This window comes from Lynx rufus, unplaced genomic scaffold (genome assembly GCF_022079265.1).
Source record: "Lynx rufus isolate CCGP_SWC_20201006 ecotype Redwood Valley unplaced genomic scaffold, mLynRuf1.p SCAF_15, whole genome shotgun sequence".
NCBI lineage: Eukaryota > Metazoa > Chordata > Mammalia > Carnivora > Felidae > Lynx > Lynx rufus.
The window spans coordinates 31,880,297-31,900,977 of NW_025814829.1; the positions used below are offsets into that span (position 1 = coordinate 31,880,297).

The 20,681-nt window shown below is 46.4% G+C and overlaps 1 protein-coding gene across 1 annotated transcript in view; it reads left to right on the top strand.

The window, feature by feature from the left end:
- TRAF5 (TNF receptor associated factor 5) overlaps window positions 1–20,681 on the top strand; it is a 51,556-nt gene that overhangs the window by 10,062 nt on the left and 20,813 nt on the right. Inside the window, exon 2 of the mRNA XM_047076799.1 lies at window positions 18,643–18,861. Coding sequence (XP_046932755.1) covers window positions 18,644–18,861 — 218 coding nt within the window. The 5' untranslated portion in view covers window position 18,643. The remainder of the gene's footprint in view (window positions 1–18,642; window positions 18,862–20,681) is intronic.

The window sequence follows — 20,681 nt, forward strand, 5'->3', positions numbered from 1 at the left end:
TGCAGAGCCCAATGTGGGGCTCGAACCCACGAACTGCGAGATCATGACCTGAGCCGAAACCGAGAGTCAGATGCTTAACTGACTGAGCCACCCAGGCTCCCCTCAAGTTTCCTCTGTCTAGCTGTAACTGGTGGAATTTTAGGACTAATAAACAGTTAAGATGGGAAGTTTTAGGTACTGGGAAGCAGCATAGGTAGGAGAGAAGCTTTCCTGCTTTTTGCAGAATATGGTAAGGCAGTCATTCAGTCTTTCTGTGAGTGTTTATGGTATGCCTGTCATGGGCGCCCTTCTAAGTATTAGCACCTCAGTAAACAAAGGAGACACCTCTGCCTCTTGGAGAGCTTGCGCTCTGCCTGGGGAAGACGGGCAGTAAAGAAGTAAACCTCAACATGCCTGATGGTGGGGAGTGCTCTGGAAAAGAATGCATCAGGTGATGGCGCGTGTGGTCAGGGATGGTTGTGTTTGCACTTGGGGAGATCAGTGGAGACCTCACTTGAGAGTGAGCGTTTGCGCAGATACCTGAAGTGCAGGAACAAGCCATTCAGGTGTCAGGGGGACAGACAGCAAGTTAAGGCGCTTGCACTAGTCAAGAAAAAGTGAGGCCATGAGACTAGAGTGTGTGAACAGGTGGAGAGTGCTACAAAATGAGGACAGGCCAGATTGCATTGGACTCAACGGACACTGGCTTTAACCCTGAGTGACATGGGGGCCATTGGAGCCCAGAGGAGTGGCATGTCTAACTTCTGTTTTTAAAAGGATAGCTCTGGCTGCTGGGGTATGACTGGGCTGTACAGGGAAGGACAGGGGCAGGAGGCCAGCTAAGAGATTAATGCTGTTCCCCATAGGGAGATGACACTGGCTTAGACCAGGGCGGTTGTGCTGAAAGTAGGGAACAGGGTTTGTATGTTTGGAAGAAGAGCCGAGAGGATTTGTGTTGTGGGGTGCAGAGTAAGAAGAGTCAAGGGTGAGTGACTCCCGAGTTTTGGTCCAAGCAATGGGGTGATTGTGACAGCATTTTACTGAGGTGGAGGAAGGCCATGGGAGGAGCAGGTTGGGTGGGGCGCCAGGTAAACAAACACAGAGGTATGGACTAGGCACTTGGAATGAGGAGAGGTCCAGATTGCAGGTAGACATCGGGGCACTGTCAGGGATGGCATCTCATGGAGGAGCCAAGATGAGCTCACCAGAGAGAAGAGGTCCAGCACCAGCCTGGGCCCTCTGAGAGATGGGGACATGAGGAGTAGCCAGTGCCGAGGAGGAGGAGGAGTCTAGAAGCTGGCCCAATGGTCTAGTTCTGTGCATTTCACACGGTACTGGCTGTAGAATCTGGCTACTACTGAGAGATCCTGATTCTGAAATATGTTAACTAGGGTAGGCTAAAAGATTGTAACAAATAGGCTTCTGAAACAGAGGTCTGTTTCTCTGGGGTAAAGTATCCAAGTCAGCATCTTTGTCATGCTCCCGGGCACACTCTTAGAGCACATTGTTGGTGTACTTTGTATACAGGCATGGCCCCCACCTAGACTGAAAACCTCTTGGGGACAGGAACTGTCTGGTAACTGGGGGTCGACCCCCACTCCACCCTCTCCCACAGTAGAATGAGGCACAGGCCTATGCACACAGCAGGCACTGAATAAGTGCTGACTAGGAGTGAAGGATGGACATGCATGGATATTTAGTGCTTATTTATGTGGCACGCACTGTGTGCTAGTAATTTACGTGGATCAACACCTTCAATCTTAACTCCAAGCCATAGAGGCAGCTACTATTCTCCCATTTTCTAGATGAGGAAAAGAGGACACAGGTAAGTGAATGGCAGAAGGAATTGAACCCAGCGGTCTGGGTCCAGAGTTGGTCTCTAGGCTGTCCTGCCTCTCCTCGAGACCTCCATCTTGGTGTTGGTTGGGATGTGGTCCATTTCCCTCTAGCTATGACACAGAGCAAAGAGCACTGGACTTGGTGTCAGGAAGCCTAGGTTCACATTCCTGCACCACTATGTGCCTGCCGTGTGATTTGGGGCAATTCGATTGACAGCTTGGGGCCTCAGGAACTTCATCAGAAATGTGATGATATTGCCACAGCGTTAGTGTGAAGACTGGGTATGATGTTGTATGTAAAAATAGAAACTGCTGGGGCGCCTGGGTGGCTCAGTTGGTTGAGCTTCCGACTTCAGCTCAGGTCACGATCTTGCAGTCCGTGAGTTCAAGCCCTGCGTCGGGCTCCGTGCTGACAGCTTGGAGCCTGGAGCCTGCTTCGGCTTCTGTGTCTCCCTCTCTCTCTGCCCCTTCCTGCCACTTTCTCTCAAAAATTAACATTAAAAAAATAAAAAATTTTAAAAAAAGTAGAAACTGCTAAGTACCAGAGTGTGTGTAACTGGTGTTATTTTTATCATCTTGACAAATCAAACTGTGGAACTCCTAAGATTGCCCAAAAAAAGTTGCCAGAGGGGTATAGACCACAGGAAACCCCACAGGCCTTGCTTCAACCAAAATAGTTCCTCTGTACAATTTTTATTTATTTTTTTTATTTTAGAGAGAGAGAGTGCAAGTGGGGGAGTGGGGCAGAGGGAGAGAGGGAGAGAATCTTAAGCAGAGCCCATCATGGGGCTGTCTTCGACTCTGGGATATCACGACCTGAGCTAAAATTGAGAGTTTAATGCTTAACCAACTGAGCCACCTAGGTGCCCCTGTATACTTTTTTATTTACTGATATTTCTGCATAAGATTTGGTTTGATGAGTTTCACTGTTTTTAAAAGGTTGTGACACTCTTGTCTAACTCATCTCTTAAACCCTGTCACAGTTGACTGGCTTGGTTTTGTGGGGGAAAGCCATTCTTTCAAATTCTTTCTCTTTCTCTTGGGTCTCCTCCCTGGGCTCCTTTCCTTCTCTCCCTCTTCTGCGGTCCTGATCTCAAGAACCTGATGTCCAGTGTTATACTAGGGACTACAGTGTTCTGTGACCAAGACTCTAGGGTGCCCACCCATGTGTGGGTGGGGCAACTGGGGTATACCTGGGGTAGCAGACCTCAGGAAGCTTTTCCCCTCAAGCTTGGGCGAGAGGGCCATCTCTGGTCCCATCTGCTTCCTCCCTGGGCCTGGGCCAGAGCTGGCCTCACTGCTGATCAGGAGAGATTGTTCTGTCTGCCTCTCACAGAACATCAGCTCATGTCCCGGCCACAGCCTCACCCAACTCTCAGACAGTGGGCAGTGCATCACACGTCTGTGGTCAGCTTTGGAGATGTGAACCTCGCACAGAGGCAGTTGTGCGCAAGCATGTGTGGGAGATGAGGCATGGCTAGAATGATGTTGGCCTTTGGTAGCTAAAAATCACTAAAAGGTCAAGCCAAGGTGGCTTGGCACGTGTGTTCTGTAGCCTGTCTAGGATGATCTCAGGTCCCTCCCTTTTCCTCTGAGCACCCTTGGGCTAAGAAGGGTGAGGCCAGGTGAAGGTTTCTAAATTCCCAGCCTGATCTAAACTATTGTCTGTTGGCCATGTATCCAGACTGCCATGCGGCTCTGCTTGTCCGGCCCCTGGAATCGCGGTCTCCCTGTCTATGAGAAAATAGGATGGTTGGGAAGGGAGAGGGCGAGAGAGCTGTGAGGCTGAGCTGACACCCCAGCATGTGATGAAGTGGGGATCCCCACCCACATGTGGAAGTAAGTCCGGTTGGGATGAGGAGGCCTTTCCCATGAGGAGAGGTGGGAGTTTGGCAAGAATGAGGGACAGAGGCTGATCCAGTCTCAGGGGACTCCCACGTGGAGCCCTGCAGAAGTGTGGTCGGTGGGGGGGTCAGGGCCAAGGGATCAGGGGGTTTCAAGGAGGAAGTACCAAATGCCACATAAAGGGCAGGACGGCCATGATTTAGAACAGACTAATCAGCAGCTCTGATTGTGTGATTACAGTTTAGGTCATGGAACGAATATAATATGCTTTTCCAAACTACCTACCCACTCCCCCAGTCCCCGCCCAACACTCAGATGATTCGGGGACCCCACCTTGTTCAAGGGCAGGGTACAGATGAACTGGGAGAGCAGGCAAGCTTCAGGGACGTGCCCATGGGACCCTAGGAGGGACACAGGTCTGCAGGCACTGCTGCAGCCAGGAATGGAAGGGAGGGGAGGGGGCTAAGTGGCCCATGCAGGTGCTGCTTGGTGGGAGTGGGGGTGGAGGGAATCCAGGCCCACTGTGCTGCGTTTCTGCTTCCCCATCAGTGTCTGCATGCAGTAGGTCCTCAGCGAGGGAAAGATTTACACAAAGTGATTGAATGAATGAACATTTAGTGGGAGATAGTCCAGTGTAAGCATGAGTTCAGAATAACGCACTGGGTGAAGTGAGGAGGAAAATGTGTTTGGAGGAGGAAATAGAGAAGTGAGAAAAATGACAACAGAAAGGCAGCTCTGGGTGGAGAGAGAGCAGTTAGCTTAGTGAAGGGTCCTCGATGAGGGGGAGTAGCCCCCTGTTTGGGGGAGGGCGTGGTATCTGAAGAAATCATGGAAATGGGTTCAACTTACGCATGTAAGTGAAGATGAATCAGCAAGGTGCTGTGCCCACCTGCAAGGGAGTAGTTGTGATTCAAGCCTTAATGGGAGTGCTGACTGTAGGTGAGGGGACAGTGGGGTGTGTGGGGGGGGGATGGGCTCTCCAGACTCAACTCTGTGATCAGAACTGTCATTTATCACCATCACTTCTGTGCCTAGACAAGGGGACTGGAGCGGGGTAGGAATATAGGGATACAACAAAAGCAAAGTGCATTCACAGAAAAGCAGTGAGTGAGGGAACACACACAAGCATGAAAAAACGTGGGAAGGAAATGGGAATATTTAGGCAGGTTGCATAGGGGAGGGGAAGAGATGTTGGGGAGTGGTTGAGGTCATTGTCTCCTACCTGCAGGGTTGTCTTCAGGAAAGGGATGAGGTTCTTTCCCTCTGGTCCCAAACAACTCCTCATGTCCCTCCTTTTGCCCTCATTCTTCCCCATCTCCTTGAACAGAACCACCTCCCCCCAGGTATTGAGGTCCAAATCCTGGCATCAGCCTCCAGTCCTCCCTGCCTCCAAGCTTCATATGCAGTCATTTATTTGCTCCATTTCCCTGCCACCACCATAGTTCAGTTCTGTGTCATCTCTCCCTGATGGCTACAGTGTCCCCACATAGAGATCAGCCTCCTGACTGCTTTACCCCTGTCCCCAGCCTCAACGTCTATTGTCCGTGCAGCATCTGGAATGGTCTTTTTAGGCTCCAAAGCAGACACTGCCATTGGCTCCTTGAAGTACTCATGCTGCTTCCCATTGCTGTGTTCTTAGAACATACCCAACTCCTTCCCGTGGGCGACCAGGCCCATGTGATCTGGCTCCAGCCCTATCTCCTGCTGCTCTTCCTCTTGTCCCTGACATTAGGCAACACTGGCCTCTCTGTTTCTTGAACATGGCAAGGCCTTTCCCAGAACTGATCGTTACCCTTGCTGTCCCCGCTGCCTGCAGAGTCCTTCCTGCTACTCCTCACATTTGCTCCTCCCCTTCCTCCCCTCGCTGTTCAGGTATCCCCTCCTCCGTGAGCCCTTCCTGTCCAAGTGGCTGCTCCTGTTTCTCTATCTCAACATCCTGTTTATTTTCTTCAAAGGACTCACTGTAGTTTGTTACTCCCTTGTCTCCTCCATTAGCTTGTAAGCCCCACAGGAGCAGGCTTGAACCCTTTCTGTCTTGTTCCTCCCCAGCCCCCAGAGCCTGATACTGTGCCCCACATGTCAGGCAGTCAGGTCATCCCCAGGGTAGGGGACCTTGATGGAGGGACTCTGGGAACAAATGCTTAATAATAATAATAGTCATCACAACATTTCCTGTGTCCACCGTTATAAGCTCTTCATGCAGAGGGGGGTCAGCAAACTTTTTCTGTAAAGAACCGGATAGTAAATATTTTAGGCTTTGGGCCATGTGGTCTGTGGCACAACTGATCAATTCCACTGTGGTAGCAAACAAACAAACAAACAAACAAACAAAAACCCCAGCCGTAAACAATATGTAAACAAATGAGCATTGCTGTGTTCTGATAAAACTTTATTCACAAAAACAAGTGGTGGGCCAGCTGATCCTTAATGTATAGTATTAACTTATTTAATCTTTAAAGATTCTATAAGGTAATTATCATTATCATTATCACTATTTTATAGATGAAGAAACTGAGAAGTGTAGAGACCAAGTAACTTGCCTGAAGTCATACAGCTATTCAGGGATAGAATCAAGATTTTTGCCTAGGCAGGTCGACTCCAGAGTCCATGGTGCTAGCCAACATACCACACTGCCTCTTGTCAGACTTTGGAGAAGCAGAGAGGAACCCCCAGCTCCTCCTTATCCCCTGAAGGCCTCTACTGCTTCCTGGCCATAGGACCTCTCCAAGTTTCCTCATTCAACAAATTGGGGATGCTAATGATGTACGTACATCTTAGGGCTGCTGTCAAGATTAAAACAAGACTATGCATGTAAATTAGCTGGCTCTGAGCCTAGACATAGCCTCACTGCGTGTAATCCTGACCCAGATCCAATTCCAGCCCTTAGGTCCCATTCATATCTTTTCATATTGTCCCCTTGCCCTCTGTCTACCTCATTCAGATTTGTCCTAGGTTGTCTTTGTGGCCCTCCTTCTGACAGCCCCTTTCCAATAAGGCCTCACGTTAATCTTAGATGTCCCTTATTTAGCCAACACTGAGTGCTGTGTGCCAGGCATAGGGCTGGCTCTGAGTATCTGGGGATCAATGAAGACAGCTCCCCTAGGAGCTCGCCCAGGAGCTGAACCCCGACAGCAGGGAGGGCTTTGAAAGAGTGGGAGGTGGGGCGCCTGGGTGGCGCAGTCGGTTAAGCGTCCGACTTCAGCCAGGTCACGATCTTGCGGTCTGTGAGTTCGAGCCCCGCGTCGGGCTCTGGGCTGATGGCTCGGAGCCTGGAGCCTGTTTCCGATTCTGTGTCTCCCTCTCTCTCTGCCCCTCACCCGTTCATGCTCTGTCTCTCTCTGTCCCAAAAATAAATAAAAAAAAAAAAAAAAAAAAAAAAACGTTGAAAGAGTGGGAGGTGAGGCTAGGGGCAGAGAGATAGAGTCAAAGCTTCCTAAAGAAGAAGCTTTCATGTGGGAAGAGCAGTAGTGTTTTCTCTATTTTTTTTCTCTTGGTCTAAGTTTCTGAGAGCAAATCTGAAAGGTCTGCTTCAGCATCATTTGGAGCCAGGTGGACTCTGGAGGGTTCTGAGGCTTCCCTGTGAGTGAGACTGATGTTCAGGGAGCAGCTGCCACGGGATACCTTCAGATGGGTGCCCCAGGAAGGGCGCGGGGATGCCCTTCAGCCCTTGAACCCCCTTTTCTTCACCAGCGGTGCTTTGCTGCACTCCCAGGAAAACAAGGAACCAGGAGTTTCCTGACAACTTGGAGAGAAGTCATACTTCTCTTCACAGGAATTAAAATCTTACCCACATCATTCATCCTGTATCCAAGAAAACCCTCTTCTGGGAAAGCATAAGGAAAAGAAAAGGAAAAGAAAATACACGCTGCTTCTGCTTCTGCTTCTGCAGTGCCAACGCCAGCCGTCACGTGGATCGGTGGTGGGTTTGGTGAGCTGTTGTCACAAATTATCTGGCTGTTGTGGTGTCACCTGGCCTCTGCATGGTCTCCCTCCCACATTATGCCTGATGGAAAATGGCCTCATTACTTCTGTATTTCTCCAAGGCCCTTCCTCTTTGTCTAGCCTGCATGGTGAAAGGTCAATGAAAATAAAACCAGTTACTCCCAGAGGTCACAGTGCAGTTGTACTGTTGTTGTGTTAAGCTATGGAAACAGTGGAGAGGAAGAGAAGATCAGGGGTTGGAGCTGAGGCTGAGCAGTTTTCTTGAGGGGTTTCATCTTCCAAGGAAAGATCTTTCTGAGCCATTGAAGATGCAGGCTTTGGTAAGCACTTGAAATCCATCTCACTTCTCCCTCGTGCAATGAGGATAATGTACTAGATAAAATGCCTTTATTCTTCTTCCTCTTTGGTCTCCTCCTCCTCCTCCTCCTCCTCCACCTCCTCCTCCTCTTCTTCTTCTTTTTTCACTTTCCTGGTAGTAGCTGTTCTTCTTGGAAGAGCAGAATCTCAGAATTCAAAGGCCAGGTGACTGAGAGAGGGAGCTGCCTATCCTTCTAACTGGTGGGCACCTGGCTGTCTGAGCCAGGGCACAGATTCCAGAGTCTCCTCGGGTTGCTGCGTCTTGGGATTTGACATTTTAACTTTTCCTCCTTACCAACCACATCTCTTCTCCTTTAATTTTAGCCCAGGACACTTTGTTGGCTCTCAGGTGGGTTTGGGGAATAACATCCTTGCACCTGCCCCCTCTTGCTGAATGTGAGCATCCATCAGGGAGCTGGCTCCTTATGCTGGTGAAGCCTGAACAGAGCTGAGAAATGGGCAGTTTGCCTTCTAGCAGCCCATCCTATGACTGGTAGGTCTCATTGGCCAGTGCAGTGTTACCCCTCCATTGCCCATGGCTCAAGGACCATCCTGAGGCTCCTGCCCAGCCTTTGTGCCCCCACCTTGTTACCTGGCCCTGTAAGTCCCACCTGTGAGAGAAGGCAGCCTCTCTTGACTCTGCAGATCTCAGGACCCTCCCTTACAAAGGAGCCTTGGGGAAGGCTGTAGGCCTCTCCCACAGTCCTCAAACCCTTCCCCATCACTGCTAGACACTTATCAACCCCCCTGGACCCCAAAAGTCATTAGCAGGAAGGATCTCAGACCTAGTAAGGTGTGGAGGGTCACATGAGGCTGAACAGGGGTTACTTTGGGGGAAGTAGCACCCGTTCAATCCCAAGGAGGGAGGAAACAAGGTCTGCGCCGTAGCCACAGGTATAAGTGGGAAGGGCAGACTTCAATACTGGCTCCAAGGAATTTTCCCATTGCTGTCTCTCTGGGATGTCTTCTCTCTCCAGATCTTATTTTCCTGACATAGATCTAAACCTATTATGTCAAATGCCATCACTAAAATGACAACTGAATTATTTGTGAAGTAAAAAAAAAAAAAAATTTAATGCCCTGGGCAATTTAAAACCACTTATTGATACCACAAAGGAAATGTGGCCATTCCTAGGAATCACGTCATTTATTCTGGAAGAGATGTTAGTTGTCCTGTCTTCTGACTCACCTCTACTCTCTTAAGACTGTCCCTAAGGGACCTCAACCTGGATATACCCCCTACCCACATCCTTGCTTCTTTGCTTCTCTCCTTCATCCTCTCCCATTGGTGTCATCAGATGAACCTGGGAGTCATCCTCCACTGTCCTCTCCTTTGGCCCTTCCATGGAACCCATTTCTAACCCATTTCTCTGCATTTTATCTCAGAAATGCCTCACAAACATGGCTTCTCTTTGCCCCTGCCTTGGATCAGGCCATTGTCATCCTTCTTCATCTGTTAGATCAGCCTCTTCCCCTGAACTCCCTGTTTGGGCCTGTCCTGTATGTTCAGCATCCCTAAAAAGATCTAAACCTTGGGGTAAAATTTGGAATTCCTGACTGGCATTCATTAAGGGCTCTTCATGCCATGCTCCTCCTCTCTCTCCCTCTCTCTCCACACTTACATCTCACAGCGACTTTTTTAGGGGTTTCTGACAGGAATTTAGTTACACAGGAATCAACTTATACAGGTAAGCTGGGAAGCCGAACAGGAGACTCGGGGTGAGGGAACTTGGAGATGAGTCATGTGGGAGGCTGCCCACCCCCTCTAGAGCTTAGGAGCTGGAGACCACCCTCAGCCATGGAGGAGACCCAGTCACTGTTGAGATGCTACCCAACTCCAAGAGATGGGAGAGAAATACTCTGGCTTCTCCCTCCACATTTCAATGCCTTGACAGTGTCTCTTATTATCCGAATCTAGCCAGAAGCCAGGGAGCATTGGGGGCCAACCCTCACCCCACGTGGTGATGCAGACCAGGGCAGGGGAGCAGAGACTGGACCTGAGAACCAATAGGCAAATAACTGGCATGTTCCCTTAATTCCACTTCACCTACAGTTAATTATTAACCATTCCAGAACTTTTATGATAGCCTCTGAAAAATTCTTTTATCTTCCTTCATGTAGAAAATGTTTCCCCTCTTCTTCAAGACCAGGTGAGATGTTTTCTTCTCTGTGAAATCAGCACCTCAGAAAGCATTAGCTACCCCTCACCTGGGCTCAAACAGTTCTTTTGTGGTACTTGCTACAAGGGTGTTATAATGCATCATTCTTGCGTCTGTTTGCCTCTGCTTGACTTGGAGACCCTCCAACGGCAGATGTAGTATCACAGATCTCTGCACTCTTGGGACCCAAACCAGGACATGTGCATGCTGAGTCCATGCAGGGATGTGTAAATGAGGTTGCTTTGCGGGGTGTCTTGCTCAAGGTTGTGTAGCTGGTGAGTGGCAGAGCAGGGATGGAGCCCAGGTCTCTGGGCCTGTGCCATTTTCACTCTGGAATTTCATCTGTAGTAACTAGTAACTCCCAAGAATCAGATCTTGAAAACTCTGGAGGCATAGCTCCTGGCCTTATATCTTACAAAGTCTGAAATGATTTATAAAAACATTCTTTCATTCATCTAAACAAGATGTCTGGGGTCCTGTGGAAGTAGTATGGACAGACAGACAGACCTACTTTTCTTTTTTAAAGAAAAGTAGACAAGGACCTACTTTTCTTTTTTAAACCTGAGACTGAATTCTGCTAGATGTGTGTCCTTTCTGTTGTAACTAAAACCTAAACTCCTGTTGCTTCAGAATGTTAGACTGCTCATTATGTGTTCCCCAAAAATGAATCAGAAGAAATTTGTAAGTAAAGAACTTAAATCCTGACATCTACAGCTTTGCCTTTGGAATATCTAGAAAATTCTCGAGAAAAAGATGCAGTAATTTATGAAGCTAAAAAATGAGGTTTATAAGGCATATTGTATGTGATTTTCTGTTGTCTTTTTAGGTTTGAGTAAATAACTTTTCAGCAGGAGGCCCACACTGTGAGTTCCATCAATGGCAGGAAAAAGGCACTGTTGTTTTTTTTTTTTTTTTTAATATTTAAATTTTAGTTAACATATAGTGCAATATTGGTTTCAGGAGTAGAATTCAACAATTCATCACTTACGTACAACACCCAGTGCTCATCATAACAAGCCCTCTTTAATACCTATCACTCATCCCTCACCCACCTCCCTCCATCAGCTCTCGGTTTGTTCTCTGTTGTTAAGAGCCTCTTGTGGTTTGTTTCCCTTTCCATATGTTCATCTGTTTTGTTTCTCAAATTCCACATATGAGTGAAATCATATGGTATTTCTCTTCCTCTGACTTATTTTGCTTAGCATAATACATTCTAGCTCTATCCATGTCATTGCAAAAATTTCATTCTTTTTGATGGTTGAGTAATATTCAATTGTATGTATACACACACACACACACACACACACACACACACACACACACATCTTCTTTATCCATTCATCAGTTGGTGAACATTTGGGCTCTTTCCACAGTTTGGCTATTGTGGTGCATGTACCCCTTTGAATCTGCGTTTTTGTATCCTTTGGGTAAATGCCTAATAGTGCCATTGCTGGATCATAGCGTAGTTCTATTTATAGTCTTTTGAGGAACCTCCAGTCTATTCTCCAGAGAGGGAACACCCCACCAACAGTTCAAGAGGGTTCCCCTTTTTGCACATCTTCACCAACACCTGTTGTTCTCATGTTGTTAATTTTAACCATTCTGACATGTATGAGGTGGTATCTCATTGTGGTTGTGATTTGTATTTCCCTGATGATGACTGATGTTGAGCATCTTTTCATGTGTCTGTTAACCATCTGGATGTCTTCTTTGAAAAAGTGTCTATTCATGTCTTCTTCCCATTTGTTCACTGGGTTATTTGGTTTTTGGGTGTTGAGTTTGCTAAGTTCTTTATAGATTCTGGATACTAACCCTTTATCAGATATGTCATTTGCAAATATCTTCTCCCAAGGAAAAAGGCACTGTTTACTCCAATAAGGAGGTATACAAGCCCTGACAGTGATGTTGATGACTTTTCTTTTCTTATTTGCGAGAACTGAACTCTTTTTACTATTCCTGTTACATAAGCTATTATACCCAAAGGGGAAAGATTTTAATAAAATGTACTCTTATTTATTTCCACTAAATAGCTGCCTGGGAATGACAGAGTACTCACTGGAAATGTTCAGTTAATTAGAGAAATATATTTGTTAGACAAAGAAACAACAGCCCTCATAGTTCTATTATTGGGACTGTCTTGTGTCAGTGAACAAACACCTTGAATTGATTCCATTTTGGGGACTGGTCATGCGCCTGAAAAAGCTTCAGAGGCAGGAGACAGACCCCGTCCTGGGAGATACCACAGTTCAGTTTATATACAAGAATACTGTCCAAAAACATCTAGTGCCTATGGTGTAGCAAAACATAAGTGCTTATTTTTTAAAAAATATCTAATGAGATAAAAACTCAATTTCATAAGAACAAATACTGGGCAAGATAACAGATTAGAGAGTGCACAGGGTCAGTAGATGACCTCTGCGTGCTGACTACAGCTGAGCAAGACACAAAGGTGGGGAGAGGGAGGGTGGGGCATCGGGTCCTCAGGACTCTGCTGGTCAATCAGCAGGAGCAAGGAGATGGTCTGTGAGGTCACTGTGCTGGGCCGCCCAGCACAAAGACTGACAAGATATGGGCCCACCCAGCAGCCTGATAGAGCAAGGGTCCCCGGGGGTGCTGGGGCAATTCTTAGCAGGAAAGCAGCTAATGGGCTCTTACTTAGTTCAGGTATGTTCGGGCACAGAAATTGGCAAATTGTACAAACTGGCCTCCCTGAGACCCTTTCCGGGGATCTGCATGAGCAAAACTATTTTCATAATACTACTAAGATATCATTTGTCATCTTTACTCTGCTTTCCTGAGCATACAGTGGTGTTTTGCAAAAGCTTCATGATGTGTGATTCTGTAATACACTGCGCGTGGGAGAATTGGTTATGAGAGCCCAGCTATCTTCTGTTAAGCCCAGAGATGCGTGGAAATGTAAAACAATGCCACTCTTCTCACTTTTTTTTTTGTTTCGAAAAATGGCTATTTTTCATAAAAATGTTTTATGTTAACATATAATTGGCTCATTATCTTAAAGTGAATTAATAAAGAAGTAGACATTTTTAATACTTATTTATTTTTAAATTTATTTATTTTATGTTATGTTATGTTATTTTATTTTTTATTTTTTTATTTTAGAGAGAGAGAGAGAATCTTAAGCAAGCTCCATGCTTAGCACAAAGCCCGATGCAGGGTTTGATCCCAGGACCCTGGAATCATGACTTGAGCCAAAATGAAGAGTCAGATGCCAACCGGGCCCCCCAAGAAATATATTTTTTTTAGTTTTCAGTTTTAATCTCAAAGTGGTAAATATCAATAGAGAGAACCCACATAAACAAAAACTCGGGGGTCCTCAATTTTTTAAGAGGCTTTATTTTTTTGAGTGGTTTTAGATTCACAGCAAAATTGAGCAGAAGGTACAGAGATTTCCTACAGATCCCCCAGCCCCACACATGCACAGCCTCCCCATTGTGCATGTATCCCCCACCAGAGAGGTGCATTTGTCACAGCTGATGAACCTACATTGTTTAGGGGAGGAAAAACAATTTTCCCTCTACTCTTCTGAGTTCTTAGCTGAGACCCCTGTGGTAAAAGACAGATTAGCAGGAGAAAAAACAAACAAGTTTATTAACATATATAACTCATGTATGCATGGGAGATACCCAGGGAAAAATGGATAGCTCTTTGAGGTGGCTTGGAATTCAGGATTCATTGTAAGAGGGAAAAGGGAGGGGGAAGAAGGCTTTTTAGTGGGGAGTGAGTGATTTTTAGGAAAAGATGAATGATCCCTTAGAAGAGTTGTGATAGAAGAGTTGTGACCAGGTTTGTCTGGGTATCACCTTCTAGTTTCTTCTCCTGTGATGAGTTACTCTTTCCTGGTTGATGAAACTTCTGGAGAGATGGTTTATAATAATTGAGTTTCTCTTGGAGGATTTGTCCTTAGTCAGATAAGGTGTTGTTTTAGGACAGTTGTAGAATATGTATCTACCATTATGGTATCATACTGAGTGTTTTCACTGCCCTAAAAATCCTGTGCTCCACTTATTCATCTCTCCCTGCCTCCATTCTCCCCCTGGCAAACACTGATCTTTTTACTGCCTCCATAATTTTGCCTTTTCCAGAGTGTTGTATAGTTGGAACCTTACAGTATGTAGGCTCTTCAGATTAGCTTCTTTCACTAAATAATATGTATTTGAGATTCCTCCACATCTTTTCATGGCTCAATAGCTCATTAAAAAAAAATTTATGTTTATTTATTTTTGAGAGAGGGAGAGTGCGAGTGAGGGGAGGAGCAGAGAGAGAGGGAGACAGAATCTGAGGCAGGCTCCAGGCTCTGAGCTGTCAGCACAGAGCCTGATGTGGGGCTCGAACTCACAAACCGCGAGATCATGACCTGAGCCAAAGTCAGATGCTCAACCAACTGAGCCACTCAGGCACCGCTGTAGCTCATTTCTTGTTGGTGCTGAAGAATATTCTGTTGTCTGGGTGTATCACCATTTATCCATTTGCCTACTGTAGGATATCTCGATTGCTTTTAAGGTTTGGCAGTTAGGAATAAAGTCCCTATAAACATCCGTGTGCAGGGTTTTATGTGGACATAAGTTTCCAGCTCCTGTGGGTGAATACCAAGGAGGGATTCCTGGATGGTAAGAGATGTTTAGTAAGAATCTGCCAAGCTGTCTTCCCAAGTGTTGCATCCCCACCAGCAGCAAGTGAGAGTTCCTGTTACTCCACATCCTCACCACTATTTGGGATCGACAGTGTTGGGGTTTGAGGCTATTCTAGTAGTTGAGTAGTGGTATCTCATTGCTTTTCTTTTTTAATGTTTATTTATTTATTTTGAGGGAGAGGGAGAAAGAGAGGCGAGTGGGGGAGGGGCAGAGAGGGAGGGAGATAGAGAATCCCAAGCAGGCTCCATGCTGTCAGTGCAGAGCCTGATGCAAGGGTTCATCCCACAAACCACAGCATCATGACCCGAGCCGAAATCAAGAGTCACATGCTTAACCATGTTAGTGGACTGAGCCGTCCAGGCACCCCTCTCATTGTTGTTTTAATTTGCATTTTCCTGATGACATACGACGTGCAGCGCCTTTTCACGTGCTTCTTTGTCTTCTTCCCGGGTGAGGTGCATTTTGGAAAACAGTCCTTTATCAGATGTGTCTTTTGGAAATATTTTCTCCCAGTCTGTGGCTTGTCTTCTCGTCTTCTTGACAGTGTCTTTCACAGAGTAGGAAATTTTAATGAAATCCAGTTTATGAATTCTTTCTGTTATGGTTTGCATCTTTGGTGTTGTCTCTAAAAAGTCATGGCCATACCCAAGGTCATCTAGGATTTCTCCCTTGTTGTCTTCTGGGAGTTTAAAAGTTTTGCATTTTACATTTAAGTCTGTGATCCATTTTGAGTCACTTTTTGTGAGGGCGTAAAGTCTGTGCCTGGATTCTTTTTTTGCATGTGGATGTCCAGTCGTTCTGGCACCACTTGTGAAAAAGCTGTCTTTGCCCCACTGTATTGCCTTTGCTTCTTTGTCAAAGATCAGTCGACTGTATTTATGTGTGTCTATTTTTGGGCTCTCTGTTCTGTTCCACTTATCTGTCTGTTCTGTCACAGCTACTACACCATCCTGATTTTATAGCTTTAGAGTAAGTCTTGAAGTAAGGTTGTGTCAATCCTCCAGTTTTGTTCTACTCCTTCAATATTGTGTTGGCTATTCTGGGTCTTTGGGTCCTCAGTTTTTAAGAGCCTAAAGTGGGGGGGGCAGGGAAGGGAGGGTCCTGAGACCAAAAAGTTTGAGAACTGCTATTGTAGAGAAAGATGGACACACAGAAGAGTGTATTAAATTTTTTGTTAGGAAAGAGGATAGAATGTGGTGGAAGGGAACTCAGACTGAACTCAGACTGCATCTTAACTGCCCTCTTTTGGGAGCTGAGCAAGCCCGTTGCTTTAGGGTACATCTCTGAGAGTCCAAATTTAGATGCTTTGTGACACAGACATGAGCCTGGTCTTAGGAGAGAATCCTAGATGGGCGTGGGACATGAGTTGTTGTCTTCCCTTGGGACCAGAGAACTCAGGGCAGATTAGGGAGGTTTGGAGTTGGTTTTTCCATTTCTCTGAGAGAAAGGTGAATCTTGGGGATTAGGGTTGTGCATGTAAATCAAGTACTATGCCTTTTCACCTTCATAATTAAGGCTTGTGAAATCTCAAGAGTAAGCCCTGTTAAAAGGGGAACAATCACATCTTGTGCTGTTTACCTACCACCCTTGAAGTTCTGCAGGAAACGTAGAGAGGAAAAGGTGGGGCTTTGGTCTCAAACCCCAGGATTAAAATAAAAAAAAAAAAACCCTGTTCTGCTGAGCTGGGCTCCTCCAAAGAGAAAGCTTTATTTGCTGAAAGAGGCCAGTTGCTTACTCTGCTCCATTCATGGCGGCCACACCCCATATCAGCCCGCTCCAGCGGGGGGAGAGGCCCGCAGCTGACTCAAGCCGAGCTGGGTGTTGGACGGCACCCATCTCCCACCCGCACAGTCAGGCCGCACAGCTGCTCTCAGGCCCAGTTGACTTCATCAGCTGCAGGGAAATCTTGAGGGATCTCAAGAGCAAGCCAAAGCAAGCAAGCCTGAAGGCCAAGCCTTCCTGTTCCCTAGCCATGTGGAAGGCTGTCACCTCCAGGGACCGCCCTCGATTGCCTCCCATCCTTTAGCCAACTGCCAGGCACCCTGGAAGCACCACTCCCCGCACTGTGCCAAAAGTGACAGTATTCTTACTCCCGGGGAGGCAAGGCTTGCCTTGAGGGGAGGCAAGGCTGTTGTTAACCTGGGGACCACTGGTGGGTTCAGAGGGTCCTTAAAGGTCCCGAGACCAGGTGTGTGTGCTCTTTTCTGGGGGGAAGGTCTAGAGTTTTCATCAGATTTCAAACGTAGAGAAAATCCTTATAAAAAGTTAAAAGGATCACTGTGCTAGAGAGCAACACTAGTTATAACTGTCCTGCTGAAGAGTTTCAAAGAGTCCTTCCAATGATAATAATTCGACAAAGAGTTGAGTTCTCCATGCCTGGCTCAGTGCTAAGGGCTGGAGACACAACAATGAGTAAGATCAGATGTGACCTATGTGTCATTGAAGGGCACAGATATAAATGAAATACACAAATGCATGTCTAATTCATTTACTTGTTTATTTATTAATTTATTATTTTAAAAAGTTTATTTATTTTGAGAAAGAGAGAGAGAGAGTGCAAGCAGGGGAGGGGCAGAGAGAGAGGGAGAGAGAGAGAGAATCCAAGCAGGCTCCACACTGTCAGTGCAGAGCCCCATGTGGGGCTTACAGCCACAAGCCATGAGATCATGACCTTAGCCAAAATCAAGAGTCAGACGCTTAACCAATTGAGCCACCCAGGTGACCTGCATGTCTGATTTAAAATCAAATGCGGTTCTGAATTTCAGAACTTGATTCTATGACAGATAGAACAGTGGATGTTTAGTTTTTGTTTTTGAATGTTTATTTCTGAAGAGGTAATATACTCATGTTCAAAAATTCAAAAGAATTATACAATGAAACACACTCACCCCTGGCCACCCACCTACCATTATTCCCTAGCCTCTCCCTGGAGGCCATGCACGTTTTATAGATTGATGAGTGGGTGTTCTGCTGTTAGACGGAGGGAGGGGAGAGGAGGGCGGAAAGGAGAAAACTTACCTGGGGATATGATGCTTGAAGTTTGAAGCATGAATGTGAAGGGAAGAAGACTGCAAAGGGTTAGGGGAAGCATTTAGATAGAGGCAATAGCTTATGCAAAGGCCCTGTAGCAGGAGACAGCTTGATGTATTAGAAAAATGAAAAGAAAGCCTATATGGCTGGAGTGCAGAAAGCAAGGGGAGGAGAGGCCTGGGATGATGCTGGGTGGGGAGCATGCAGTCTTGTAGCTCTCTGAGCATTGTGGACTTTCCCCTAAGATCCTGGGAAGCCACTGAATGATGAGAGGAGAGAACCTTCAATCATACTTGCATTTTGAAAATGCTATTCTGGCTATAGTATGGAGAATGGATTGGACGAGAGAGCAGTTAATGTGCTTATTTAGTGCAGGTGAGAAATGATGTGGCTACATATATTGCAAGAAATGTATTGGTATAAAAGGTTCCTGCTTCTGAAAAATGTTGACAAAGTATTTGTTTCAATTCTCTCAACTGAGCGGAAGAAAATTCCATAATAAGTTTGCTTAGAACACAGTTATTTGGTCCGAGCATGTGGCCAAACTGACAGGATAATTTAACATCTGGAAAAGGTTGATGGACGAGGGGCTGAAGTCTCATAAAATCTTGCTACAAGTCTTTTGGTCCAGACTCCCTCCTGACCACCCCCGGAGACATCTCCCCTGTGCAGGAGCCCTCCAGTGGCTGGAGGTCGTCACTGTTGCTACAAAGTCATAACAGAATGACCATGTGGGTGACAGTGCACTAGTTAGGAAACCAACCACTACAACACCTGATGGCTGTAGTTGTTTTGGTATTTGCACACTTAACTTTCCTTCTCTCGACCCCCCTCCCCCAGAATGGCTTATTCTGAGGAGCAAGGAGGGGTCCCCTGTGGTTTCATCCGCCAGAATTCCGGCAACTCCATTTCCCTGGACTTTGAGCCCAACACGGAGTACCGGTTTGTGGAACAGCTGGAAGAACGTTACAAATGTGCCTTCTGCCACTCAGTGCTTCACAACCCGCACCAGACGGGGTGCGGGCACCGCTTCTGTCAGCACTGCATCCTGTCCCTGAGGTGAGTGGGCAGGGCCTGCAGCTCTGGCCAGACCAGGCGTGGCTGTTCCTGGGATGGAAGTGTCGAACGTGGCCACTCGGCTGTCATTGTGGTTTTTGGAATTGCTGTGGTTGGCCGCAGAACCGCGAACGCGAGGAGGGGCTCTCCCAGGGGCTCTCTCTGAGAGCCTGAGGAATAACCTTTTTTTTTGGCCTCTCACTTAGTGATAGTCACCTTTTTTTTCCCTTTAAAAAAAAATTCAATTCCTACTGGCTTCTTTTGAATCCATGTTTAATATCTAATATTGTACAGGTTGGAGAGTTCTATCTAGAATATGGACATTTATAAAATCAATTTCAAAATTTGTAATTTTTCTATATCTCAGACGAAAGCACATAAATGGTACTGTAGGGCTTAGAGAGGAAATATGTTTCTCCTGTATATTTGAGAAAATGTGAAGTCTTTTTCTTTTTTTTTTTTTTTAATTTTTTTTTTTCAACGTTTATTTATTTTTGGGACAGAGAGAGACAGAGCATGAACAGGGGAGGGGCAGAGAGAGAGGGAGACACAGAATCGGAAACAGGCTCCAGGCTCCGAGCCATCCGCCCAGAGCCCGACGCGGGGCTCGAACTCACGGACCGCGAGATCGTGACCTGAGCTGAAGTCGGACGCTTAACCGACTGCGCCACCCAGGCGCCCCTTGAAGTCTTTTTCAAGAAAATCTAAGAAACATTATAATCCTACCCGTGAGGAAAGAGGGCCTCATTTACTCTTTCATGCAGTGATTTACTGGTAACTAGGGATTTCCAGATTGGATCGCTGTAGTAATTTATCTATGCTGGTAGCTCTGAAAGTAAGCCTTGGGATCCATATTTGTTTTATGTTCTGCTTAAATCAGCAAGAATAATAAGTCTGATGGTGTGAAAAAATAATGAAAAATGAACGATAAGTAAAAAGATAAAAAAATTCAAGCATACTTAACGTACAGTGTTCTGTTAGTTTCAGGTGTCCAATGTAATGATTCAACAATCCCCTACATTACTCAGGGCTCATGATAGTCACCTTTTCTTGACATTCAGACCACATGCGAGGCAAACCTTGATGCACAGTCTGTGTTGGGAAGGACCTGCATCTCACAGGGGTCTGTGTAGTTGTTGCTCCGACTTTTCCTTGCCTTAAGGCAGAGGTGGTGTCGCATCCAGAATGGACCTCTCTGCAATGGATGCTGTCCACTTAGGGCAGTGGGAAAACCTGGGTCATACCATTTTGAGGGAGAAGACCAGGGAAGCTATGGAAGCAGGCTTTGGGGTTTTTTTTAGGGCACTAAGTAGGTTGTTTCCTACCAAGCTTGGAAAGAGGGTTATTACAGCACATTCTCGTTTATTCATGGGTTTGTCTATTCAGCACCTGTGTGTTCCAGGCACCTTGCTAAACTAAGCTTCAGTGTACAGAGAGGAAGAGCTGGAGGTCAGTGTGGAACAGGACCCACTCTCTGCCCTCCAGAACGCTCCAGTCTAGTGAAGAGACAGGTTGTGGCACAGTGTGATAAGCAAAAGACTGCCGTGGGAGCACCGGCAGGGGACATTTAACTCTGTCTGGGGGACTGACTATTTGACCTGCATCTTGGAGAATGAATGGGAGTTTTTTGGCAGACTGGGAAGGTGCTGAAACTGCAGTGGGAGGTGGGGGAGAGACACAACCCTTCTTGGGGGAGGGAGCAGCAGGAGGAAAGATAGGGCCAGGTCTGTTCGAGGGAGCTGAAAGGGGTCAAGCATGGCTGGAGTGCTGGGGCTGCTCTTGGAAGAGCGTTTGAGGTCAACTCTTAATTCCAGCTCTATTTT